The sequence below is a fragment of the Caloenas nicobarica genome, chromosome 2, assembly GCF_036013445.1.
Source record: "Caloenas nicobarica isolate bCalNic1 chromosome 2, bCalNic1.hap1, whole genome shotgun sequence".
NCBI classification, from domain to species: domain Eukaryota; kingdom Metazoa; phylum Chordata; class Aves; order Columbiformes; family Columbidae; genus Caloenas; species Caloenas nicobarica.
In genome coordinates this window covers 2,230,090-2,242,491 of record NC_088246.1, presented here as the reverse complement: position 1 = coordinate 2,242,491, position 12,402 = coordinate 2,230,090, and the positions used below count along the sequence as shown (strand labels likewise).

General features: G+C 43.3%; 1 protein-coding gene across 4 annotated transcripts in view; it reads right to left on the bottom strand.

The window, feature by feature from the left end:
• The window catches only part of ALS2CL (ALS2 C-terminal like), a 50,861-nt gene that overhangs the window by 11,238 nt on the left and 27,221 nt on the right, over positions 1 to 12,402 (bottom strand). For all 4 annotated transcript variants that reach the window (XM_065627561.1, XM_065627563.1, XM_065627562.1 and 1 more), the window contains exons 8-16: positions 11,728 to 11,804; positions 11,268 to 11,334; positions 10,354 to 10,550; positions 7,762 to 7,827; positions 6,861 to 6,959; positions 4,917 to 5,075; positions 4,506 to 4,617; positions 2,927 to 3,004; positions 1,284 to 1,411 (exon numbers count right to left, since the gene is read on the bottom strand). In XM_065627561.1, coding sequence (XP_065483633.1) covers positions 1,284 to 1,411; positions 2,927 to 3,004; positions 4,506 to 4,617; positions 4,917 to 5,075; positions 6,861 to 6,959; positions 7,762 to 7,827; positions 10,354 to 10,550; positions 11,268 to 11,334; positions 11,728 to 11,804 — 983 coding nt within the window. The remainder of the gene's footprint in view (positions 1 to 1,283; positions 1,412 to 2,926; positions 3,005 to 4,505; positions 4,618 to 4,916; positions 5,076 to 6,860; positions 6,960 to 7,761; positions 7,828 to 10,353; positions 10,551 to 11,267; positions 11,335 to 11,727; positions 11,805 to 12,402) is intronic.

The following is a 12,402-nucleotide window of genomic DNA, read 5'->3' as shown; positions in this document are numbered from 1 at the left end:
AGAGGAATTGAACTGGATTTAGTGAGAGAAATTCCCCTCAGAGGACAGGCAGCTGTCTTTCCCACTTGGACACCTCATTTGGGTTAAACTGGCCAAACCCAGGCCCTCCAGCCTGGCAACCAGAGCATCCCTTTGCAGGGTTGAGCTCTGAGGACAAGAGTCTGTACCGAAGGATGTGGCCTGATAGATTCATCTCCGTTACTCCTGCCTTGCATTCGCACCATCACCTGCCAAAGCAGTGTCAGCACCCTGCAAAGCTTTGACCCTGGCTCCACAGCCTTCCTCCTCATCAATCACCACCCAGTCCAAGCTCTTCAGAGCTTAACGTGCCATGCTTCACTCTTTGATTTTTGGTAGTTTTCCTACCACTGCAATATCACAGAATCACAGAGTCATTTTGGTTGGAAGAGACCTTCAAGGTCAGTATTAAAAAGGAGCCTGTAAGAAGGATGGGGACAGACTTTTTAGAAGGGTGCGTTATGACAGGACAAGGGGTGATGGTTTAAAACTAAAAGAGGGGAGGTTCAGGCCAGACATGAGGAAGAAATTTTTTACAATGAGGGTGGTAAAATACTGGAACAAGTTGTACCGTGAGGTGGTGGATGAACCATCCCTGGAGACACCCCAGGCCAGGCTGGACGGGGCTCTGAGCAACCTGAGCTGGTGCAGATGTCCCTGCTCATGGCAGGGGGGGCACTGGATGAGCTTTGAAGGTCCTTCCAACCCAAAGTATTCTATGATCATCAAGTCCTACCATTAACCTAACACTGTCACTAAACCATGTCCCTAAGAACCTCATCTAAACATTTAAGGAGGAACCTTCTCAGTTGATCTTGCGGAGCTTTAAAATATTCATGTAGGAGCACAGAGGGACAGGAAAGGAGCAAGTGGAGCATTTAAGCTTTGTCTGTGTGGCTTCACACCTGTCTGTGTATGTGCCTCGCTGTGTATACATAGAAATGGGTATGTGTTCACACAGACATGCAAAAATCACTGAAAATCTTAAGCCTCCAAAACTCTCTCCAGTTGGAGGATGGGAGTATCTTTGGGTATATGGTGGCAGGATGAAAGTAGAACATCCATTTTCTGCTTCCTATTTGACACTATGATTAAATGACAAACTGTGCTCTCCTTTCCTCCTTCTCTCCTTGCCTATAAACCAATTTTTAGATCAGCAGTTTGAGACAAGGGCTGCCTTCATCTCTACAGGGATTGATCCAGTACTCCTCTAAGTAGAGTCAAAACACAAGCCACAACCCAAGAAGTCAGCTGTTGTTGCTCACGCTTTGGTTATCCTGTCATCCAGCTGCTCATTTGACGTGTTCAGGATGCCATATGTCTGAAGGCCTTGGCCTGATTTGTTGGTAAAGGTTCCCTCCAGAGTGAAGCCATTGGCAAAGGACAGCTTCCCCTGCAAGGGAGAAATAAAGGGTTATTCTGCCAAGATCTCATTAGTGAGAGGAAACAAGCTGGACCGAGATCTCAAATTCTCTTTTCAGTAGAGCCAGCTCCTGAAATGGTGACTTAGAATGACGTCCAGCGTGGAGGTGCACATTTGCAGCATCCAAAGCAATAGTGTCATTAGGGTGACAGTCACCGGAGAAAACATGTCCTTTCTATTGAATGACACACATAGGATTCTGAAAGGGAAAGACTGCCACAATCACAGAGTAAAACATTTGCATAACGCTTTACAAATACCAAATATCTTCTTTGAGTTATAAAATTTTCTGGCTTAAATTTGACAATAGTTATTTCTAACCTAGAGTGAACACATGAAACTTCAATTTCTCCTCTGTTTTTCTTCTGCTTGTTAAAACCACAAGCAAGTTTGGCCTCACAGGTAGGGGCAATCATATGAAATTCATCACAAATGCTTTCAAGATGTTTTGCTGCTACCAAGAGAAACCTTAAAGTCTCTGAGGCAAATACTGAAGACATGCAGTAGCTTGGTTCAAACTTAGCAGTTTTAATTAAATCAAATCCAAAGCCAAACAATATCATAACTACTCTGGCTTTGAATATGAGCCTGAAATCCTCATTGCTAATAGCAGGAAGCACTCCATCTTTAGATAAAGAACAGATTTTTCTAGACTAACCACTCAAACTAGACATTAATTTTGGAGGAAGTTGTATCTAAGCATCACAATCAGTCTCTGCAAAATCCACCCCGAATCTTCTGGCTGAAGAAGATTATGATAAACTCTTCCTTCCATGACAAGTCAGTAAATGACAGGGCTCATTTGCAATTGTTACAAAGCATCTATTTTGACATCCATTCAGCCTGATAAAACCACCCACTTCCTGTCAGATTCATCACAGATTTCTGTAACAAGCCGGAGGACGAGTTTTCCCTGCAACAGGACACTTTATGAACATTTTGACCAATATTTCTGCTAAAGATCAACCACAAACTGTTGAACGTGTCAGTGCAGCATCCAGATTGCAAAATTAAGCTTCCAAGATCCCTCAGCTATGTTAACATCTCAGTTACGTCAGTGTAGTGCTGGTACTGAAACTCCATTTGGTTTACGTATAGTTTTCCTGTGTTTCCAACAACTACAAAGGCTAAAACATTTGTTCTAAGAATAAAAAAGCATCTTGAGTGCAGCAGCAAAGCGCAGCCAAAAATGTCTCACAAACAATCAAACAATTAAAAAAAAAAAACCCCAAACAAAACTCAATGTAAACCAAACAGTAAAAACCAAAACAATGCACAAAGCCCCCAGCTACTTGAAGTTTCTCAGCTGCAGCCTTTGTTCTGTGAATGAGACTGATAATAGAGAAAAAAAAAAACCAGAAAAATATTATTTTCTAGGGGACTGGGGGAAGTGGAGCAGGAGGGTATGAACTTTGAAATTAATCCATCAGCCCTTCTGGAAAGCAAGCAACTGTATTGAAAGGCTGAGATGAATGAAGTGCTCACCTTTCCAACAAATGTTAGATCTTCTGTGAAGTTCCCTTCATAGACAGAGTCGTCTTCCAAGAGCAGAATCCCAGAACCCTTCATTTAAAAGGAGAAGTAGTGAATTCATTAATATAGCTTCCTATCTACTCAAATTCATCTAGAAACATCCAGCAGCTCAGACTATTTATGGACTGCAGATTCTGAGATTTTGAAAGCCCAACATACCATCGCAATGCTCAAGAAAAAAAGCAAGGAGGTTCTCAAGAGAGAAACCATTAGGCACTACGGCTCAGAGGAGAAGTACTGGCTAGTCAGGAGATTTTAAACAACAATATTATTATGTTCACTTCCTTAGAACAAGGAACAAAAGGCAAGATCCTGTTCTAAGAATGGTCACCAAGAATCGCCATATGGGTCAAACCCATGGCCCTCTCAATCCTATGAACTTTAGGTGACTTTAACCAATTGTGTCATTCTCTGCAAGACGACTAAGAGAAAAGAGGAAGACAGTTGCAATATAGAATTATCTTTGACCCTTGCTGTGCAGTCAACAGGGCTTTAATAAGCTGCTCCTAAGCATTTGCAAAATGACTCGTTCCATTACCTCCCAAGTCCTACGGCTGCTCACAGGAGCACACATTTCATAGAATCACAGAACCATTTAGGTTGGAAAAGAAGGAGCACCAAGACACAGAAGAATTTATACCAACTGGGGAAGATTCTTCATGTTGATGCTTAGCCCATGGTTTGGGCCCGAAGGTTTATATGTACCCGTACGAGCTAGAAAATGTGGTCACTTTTAGAGCTGTAACATATTTTCCACTGGAATGGTTTTCTTGATGGAAAGCACCCTTTCTGGCAAAAATAAAAGGTTTCCAAGGGAAGCTTCTTGGCTATACCAATTTTCCACTAGGAAAACTGAAGTGACTGTTCCCCACCCAGAAGCTTTGTGAAGCTGAAGGAGCCTTTGGCAGCTGGCAGACCAAAAGACAGCTTTATTTTGGTTTCCTGCAGATGGAGTTTTTATGGAAAGCCCTTCCGACAAAGTTTCCATGCTAAACATTTTGTCCTAATTTGGTGAGTGGGGAAGGGGTTGTTTGTTTTTTTAAACGTGTATTTTTCATGAGAAGAAATGCTTTTATTTCCAAGCTAGTTCTAGTGATGCCAATCCCTTTTGCTTTCCCCATCGACATTTAAACTTTCAATGAACTGGATGGGTAAGCTCACACCAGAAAGGTAAAGACTCAACGATCTCAAAGATAGATGTAGTATCATATATAACTGCACAGTAATTCATTTATGAGTTCTGGTCCATAATTGTGACCCGATAGTCATACAGCCAGACCTGTAACGTGTCTCAGCATGAGCAAAGAGAAGGAACAGTCTCACATCTGCATCCCAGGAAGGTGATAAGAAACAAGACTTCATCTAGTCCTTGTTCTTTGAAAATATTATTGTGGTAAACCGTTAATGCTTAAGTTTTCTTGCCTCTTGTTTTCCCTCAGAGATTAATTATGAAGTGAAATCTTAATCTTGCTCTTGATCAGGAATCCCATGTCCCACCAATTTAAAGAGTCCACTGAAAATAGGTACTCACCACCATTTTATCAGCATGAAATGTTCTTTGATAGCAGACACCTGACTGGGTTACTACAATGCCTTGGCCATGTTTGTGATCATCAAGCCATGTGCCTATGTATCTCTCCCCTCTGGAGTGCAACAGAAAACAAGTTCATTTTTTTCCTGTTTTATTAAATCTTATTCAATTTGATATATCACTTTTGGAGGCTAGTTTTAGCTGATACAATGCTCAGCACAAGTGCCAGAGATACTGCACAAACTCAATTCATATAATGCTTCCCCAGGAGCTGAAGCCGTATAGCACAGCTTGAACACATCCCCCCTTCATCCCCAAGACTCCCCATCAAAACATGAAGCTTTACCCCTGCCAATAGAGGGACAAAACTCTCAGGCACCTTAAGCCAGCTCTAATCCGTATCACCTTTACCTATCTTTGTCTTCCCAGACTCCATATCCATTCTTCTTGTCATTTTCCCACTGTCCTGTGTATTTAAATGGGTGATCAGCTGAGAGGTTCTCCAGTATCCCAAATCCTTGACGCACGTTGTCTCTGAAGTAGCCTTTGTAGACCATATCATTCCCATACCTGCAGGGACAGAGACAGAGTTTAAGACTGTGATTATTTGATAGCTATTACTGGAGTGAAAAGCCAGGAAAGTGAGTAGATTAACCTCATCTGCCTGATAAATATTCCAAACGTTTGACTGATAGATCTAGAGCCTGTAGTTGCTCACTGTTAGGAATACACATCCCCTGAGCTAGTCATCCCACAGTTGGCTTTCAGCTTTCACAAAGGACACAACGCTTAGGCTTGCAATTGTCCTGGGAGAGGCCACTCAGTCCTTGACCTCTCACCAGCCAGGTCACAGTGACCACTGGCTAATCCAGAGAGGGAGTAGATCAGATCAAGCATGAAGCCAGATCTGCCTTCACATTTCTATGCTCGCCAGCCACCCCTTCTCCTGGGCTCATCCCCCAGAGAAGAATTCCCCTTGGATCCGTCCATGCTGCCCAGCAGATCTTCACTGCTACAACAGAGAAAGCACTTATGCTAAGCAGACCTTTTTACCCAGAGAGGTGGTACATGTCCCATCCCTGGAGACATCCCAGGCCAGGCTGGACGGGGCTCTGAGCAACCTGAGCTGGGTGAAGATGTCCTGCTCATGGCAGGTGGACTAGATGAGCTTTGAAGGTCCCTTCCAACTCAAACTATTCTATGATTCTATGACCTATCATCTATAATTATCGACATGCTCTCACGTTTGACACCAGAGACACTGGCGCAGCACTGCTCACTTGGCTCCAAGTTCCCCAGAGATTTCTGCATGTCCTGTTCTCTGAGTTTGATTCATAAATAAGGAGTACAACAAGCAAGTTGTGAGAAGGAAGATGGCCTTTCCCAGAGTAAGCAGCTGGGAAGCTGGGCTGCGTGCTTTCCTCTGTCACAGTTGGCAAGGGTATGTGCAGTAACAACATCCAGTCCAGTCTTCATGTTGGCCAACCCATTTGGCTACAAGCCACATGTGACCTAAGCGAAGACGGGGATGCAGTTACGCTGACTGCTACATAAACAGAGCAAGCTGGCCCTGTCCACTTAACTTCGTAGGCTGCAAATGAAATCAATTTATACCTATAACCTGCTGAGCAGGCCTCCGCTGCCATTTCTGGCCTTCTAAATGGAAGGTGAATGGTGAATAAGGCTGGGACACCACCATGTGCCCACAATACGGTGCTTTACAGACCAGGCTCCATCCAAATTTCCAGCAGTGCTTTGAGACACAGGCATGCAAATGACTGTTTTCCAGAAGCATTTTGACCATAAATAAGAAAACCTCAGACTCCATTTCTTAAATTAAGCTCTGGGTTTAAGCTCAGAATTTGAGTGAGCAAAACAAGCCAACTGTGGGCACCAGCCTCCTTCAGGATAACAGTTATGACTCCCAGACCAACAGCCCCATCCATCATTAAGGAGCTACTCTATACAAGATTTAGTCCAGATAGTGTGGCCAGGGGAGACAGAGAGAGCTGTGTGCTCCACCAAGTCTGTCCAGGGCTGATGGCACTCCATGTGCTTTCTGCTCTGCAACCACAAGCATGAATGCAAAATTATATCCTCACCTGTAGGGCATAGAGGATGCCATGTCAGGTAGTTATGATGCTCATAGCTTGCAGAGAAGTTCCTACTATTCTAATGCTCAACAAGACTCAGGGCTTGTGAAGAAGCCATAACGCCCATCTCCAAAGCAATACCTTCTGGTGCCTGATTTACCCTGGATTTTACACTATGACTACACCTTTCACAGTGAGGCTGGAACATTAAATACATGAAGTCCCCTTTTTTCCCCAGAGTTCAGCTTTAGGTTTTACTTACTCACAGATTCCATAGCCTCTCATCTTGCCCTCATACCAGTGGCACTTATAGCAGTCATACCGGTCTTCAGATCGACGTGGGACAAGGCATATTCCAAACCTACAAGGTGCATACGGCAGAGGTCAGCACGACAAAAGGTGACTCAGTTGTACTGGATGAAGTTTAAACAATAGGGACCTTCCAGGCTCCCAAGCTGATCTACATGGTTGGGGTCAGCTCTACCTCTAACACTATTTCAGGTGTTGATGAACTTGCTCTAAGGAAGAGCTCATGTCCTTGTGAACTGCAGTCACAGTTTCTCATTGCTTCTTCTACGGAGCTGCTTTCAGTGGTGGTGCTTTTTTTCCTGTCTCTCCCCCTTCCCCAGTTTAGAAGATGAGTTAGACTACCAAAGAAATTGCTTTCCTCCAAACAAAATGTTTTCTTAATCCCGACACAAAATCTTCAAGACATTTTTCCCTTTAAAAACCTGGCCTATGCTGGAACGCATGTAGAAACGAGAAATCTCTAAGTTTCATTTTCAAAAAGTACTAGGAAAATAATATTTGAATTTCATAGCATGGTTTATTTCGCCTGAAAACTCCTCATTCAAGAAAGATTTTTTTAAGATTTCTAAAAATAACTTTTTCAAGGTATTTCACAGGAATAAATACACCTAGATTTAGAGATCTTGGGTCAGATTGATCCAGGTGAAGAGATGTTCGCATCTAAACTGGTCATCTGCCCACACTCCCTATCAACCTACTCAAGCTTAAGCCAGGTGTTTAAAACAGGCCAGATGAACTGGGCTGTAACTGTGAATAGAGTCCCTCTACAAAACGCCTATGTCCCTGTGCCTCTGGAAGGAACCATTTCTTAGCTTATTTCGAACGCAAGAAATGCCCTGGTTTTTAGGACCTACCCATGCTCCAAGCCATCTTTGAAATCTCCAACGTGGTTGCGTCCATTGCGCCACTTAAGTGTCCCTCTGCAATTCAAAGGAAGCATTACACAGGGAGATCACCACAGAATCATAGAATCATTTTGTTTGGAAAAGACCTTTAAGATCATAGAGTCCAACTGTTAACCAAGCACTGGTACTAACCCATGTCCCTGAGAACCTCATCTCTGCGTCTGTTCAAACCCTCCAGGAATGGTGACTCCACAACTGCCCTGGGCAGCCTGTTCCAACACTTGACAATCCTTTCTATGAATAAATTTTTCCTAATATCCAACCTAGATCTCCTCTGGCGCAACTTGAGGCCATTTCCTCTCATCCTGTAGCTTGATACTTGGGAGAAAAGACCGATCCCACACCAGCTTCAACCTCCGTTCAGGCAGTTCAGAGATCAGAAGCAGCAAAACCTAGAAATGGCTAACATCAAAACATTTCCTCAGGTGTAAGAGACACAGAAGTTCTGCAGGGACCTCTGGGACCTTGGTTTGCGCTGGAAGGATTTAATGCCACAATGTTTTCATGCCCTGGAATGAGAGGGAAAAGCCCTCTTCCAAGTTCCCTAGTCTGAAAACCATTTTGTAGAGTTGCTGGGTCATCCATTTAGGAGCTTGCACCTGATCCTTTCGTAATTGCAGTGCAGCATGTGATTAAGCCAGCTGAAGTTCCAGCACGGCACATCCCTGTAGACAACATAATAACAACACGAACCAGATCTTCATTGTGCCAGGCACTGTGGAAACAAAAGAGACAAGCACTGGCCTAAAGGGATCATATCTTTCCATCTGCTTTGTGTGGGGGTTGTAGAAATGATTACATGAGTTAACAGTGCAAAATGAGACTGGAACCAGTAATGTGATGGTCAAATTACTGCATGGCCGTGTGCAGTTGTGAATGAATTTCCCTCCTTCACCATCCCCAACTCCACCCAAACCCTGTTTTAACTCTTGCATCATCCCAGACACAACCAGCTCTCTACACATTCCCCAACTAGAGACAATAGAAGACGGTGCAGTACCAAAACCATGACACATTTGTTTGACTTTCACCAGGGATGTTGTTTTAAACACCTACATGAGACAGGCTTGGTTTTGCTTTGTTTTGGTTTGTTTGTTTGTTTTTTCTGGAATTTACAAGGAAGAGGTCAGGTTAATTTTATGTTCATTTAAAATATATGTCCTTTTGCTTTGCTAGTATGAATGTTAGCGAAAGAGAGGAAACCACAGAGAATTCCTGCTCCAGCCTTTGGGATGGTTTAAGCTACTTCTCAGCGGGAGCATCTCCTTCCACCACACCAGGTCATCAGGAGCACTGGGACTGAGTAGTGAACAATGAAGACATTTTTGCCAAAGAACCCCGATGCACACTGCTCCAGCTTTCTGCTCATGTGCTTTGCCACACCAGCCTCCCCCCGAGAGGTGGACAAGCTGCCAAGGCCAACTTTGCTGCTCTGTAACCTTGTATTAGTAACAGGTCACACAGAGTAATTTCAGGAGTAAGAAGGAAAACCTATTAATTAACCAATTTAAAACCCAAATATTAAAAGCACCTGAAGTCACTCAGTTCTGCCCCAAATTTCCTGGGATGTTTCAGACAAGTCACTTAATCTGAAACAGCAGAGGTATTTATTAATAGGTTGGTCACACTTCATGTTTCTTCACAAAAACAGAGACTGTGCTCTATTCTATGTCAAACAGAATTTTGTTGGGACCATTTAACCTTTCATTTACAGACCATTCCCTTTTGGCAGACCTCACTCTTAACTTTAGTTGGATTTAATAAATAGTTCTCATGTTCCCAAGAAACACATCTGAGCATCTTCTGTATTTATTACTTCTCTTTTTTTTTTTAATTCCTTTCATAATAGTTTGGATATTAAAATATACTTTGATAGCACAGGATGAAACTTTCCCTTCACTTGCAAGCAAAGGCTTTTTATTGTTTTTGTTTATTTTTGGTTTGGTTTTGGTTTGTTGCTTGTTTGTGGGGGGAGTTGGGTTTTTTTCGTGGCTGGGTTTTTTTTTTTTTTGGTCATCGTGATGGTAAGATATTATGCCTCAGGCTGAGATCTTGAAAATAAACGTTAGTTCAAGTCTCAGTCCTAATCACAGGCATAAGCCAATGTAGTGCCTTCAATGTGACCATTACCACATTATTAGGGGCAGCCTCTACAATTTACTCCATGAACCAGTATCACTAGTGAGACATCTACAATACAATAGACCACATGTCAGGACTCATGCTTTGACTAACACCTGAAATGAAGTAAATGTGTCTCGGCTGCCCTCTGAATCTGTTCTCAATACCACATTTCCCTCTGGAAACAAGTGAGACAGGAACCAGAGGGGCTGGCACACCCTGAGAGGTCACCAGCCCAGAGTCTGTGGTCCAGGCTCTCAGCATGGGATGGATCGACCCAATGTCCGCAGCCCCTCTGTAGCATCTATACCCTCCACCGGTGCATCCACTGGATCCAGGCAGTGCTACACAAAGACAGCAGGACCATCCTTGCACGTTCTTGCTTAGGAAATCAGAAAAAAAAAAAAAAAGGCTCCTTACTTGCCATGCGGCTTTCCCCAGTGCCACTCGCCCTCGTAGGATGCGCTCTTGAACTTGCCCTCCAGCCTGAAGACGTAGGTGAAGAAGCGGCAGGACGGGGGCTCAGTGCCTTCACCAGTCTTGCCCCACAATGGGAAATCTCGCTTCCCGTTCAGTGCCTGGCGAACAGCCTGGTTCAACTTCCACTGCCAAACAGCCTGAGGACAGAGGAAGAGGAGAGATGGACTAATGAGTAAAGAAAGCAAAATATCTTCCGACAAAAGAAACTTCAGGAGAAGCAGCAAGAAGCTGTTGGGTTCCCATCAGCCATTCAGCTGGCTGGGCTGGTGAGTTATGGCCCGTCTACAGCGTCAACATCAACAAGGTGTTTTCTTGGGTCCTGCAAGTTGTATACTACACCAATGTGCAACACTTGCACATCATTTAAGCCTGACTCTCACCATCACTAATTGAACTTGGCACAGGACCATGCTGATGGGACTGTGTTGTCCCCAGCTCTGCTGCATCCACTATTGCCCAAGACAGATCACTTCCAGCAGCCGGATATTTTTAAGCTACCATCAATGGTGTAAGACACATCTGACCATCTAATGAGGTATTGGCTTCCCAAAGGGGAAAAAAAAACCCAAACCAAAACAAAACACACTGTTCATTGTTCTGCTTTAATGAATTTTAAAATGGCAAAAATCACAGAGGAGAAGCCTCAGCTGCATTTTAAGCAGGTGCAGAGCCCACTCATCTGTCTTCTGATCAAGAAGCTAATATCCTGATGCTTAATGAGATTTCAGCTTCCACTCAGTAGTCAATGTTTTGTCCCCACTTCAGAGTTTCCACCCCCTCTATGCCATTCCCCTGTTTTAAAACTTGGTGTAGAGCATTTCACATGGAACAGAAACACCCTGCCCACTGCTAACCTTCATCTGTGGGTCTTTGGTAGAGAGAAAGAACGTTTCTTCTGGGGTTATAACGCAGAATCCGTACCTGTGAAGCAAAAGACATTACAAAGATTATGAAAAAGCACATTTTTCAGTCAAACAGCAGTTCCCGCTCTTCCTATTCCTCCTCAATAGCTCATGGAGCTTTCGCTATCAATATTTTTTTCTGAAGAAGTACTTAACTAATCAATTCATCTTTGTTCTCTAGGTCTGCAGCCAAAACTATTTTATTAATAACTGATTTCAAGATGCCAGCAAACACAAGCAATGCAAGTTGAAGCTGCTGTGATCCCATCTGAGAGATTCTGCAATTACGCATAGGTCAGATGCAATCTCACTGGATAGAAAGGAGATGGGACAAAGTTTTGAATCATTCTCTCAGTTTCACAATCAAGTTGAACTTTTTTTTTTTACCTCCAAGTGGAAATTTTTCACTTACAGTCCTGGAGCTAATTTCTCCTTGCAGTTTTCATCTACCCACACAAGTTTCAGATCAAAACTCTGAAAGCTGTTTCCCTGGAACAAAAGGGAGAAGATGTTCCTGTTATTGATGCAAACATCACACTTTTCCCCTGCTCTGTCAATCCATTGAACAGCAGAGCAAGATCAACAGCACTGTAAATTCCCTCTTTTGGAGTCCACACATCTATCCTACGCTATGATGACAGACCTTGGAGACTGAAGAAATGCAGAAGGAAGAAAGTTCTTAGCTTATCGCCTAAGTGGTGGTCTGTAATGCCATGGGTACAACTCACAGTAACAGAGCTTCTTAAAAACAAGAGTTTCTTCCCTATCACATGGCAAGACTCCCAAATCATCCCTGGCATGCAGCATTCCCTAGTTTTGCTTGCGATCTGTCTTGGACCTGGACTCCAGATGAGACAGCCACATAGCAGCCCACAAGCACAACATTTAAGGAGTCACTACTTTAATCAGTAACACATCAGAAAGAAAAAAACTGGAAGAGTTGAAGTATTAGGTAGAGACTGAACTTCATATTACATCTCCCTTTCCTGTCTAAAGTCCAGGTGCCTACACTACACGGCTGTTGTCTATGAGGATGTAGTTGACCAACGTTAGGTACTAGTACTATGGAGTTCACCATAGACTCATA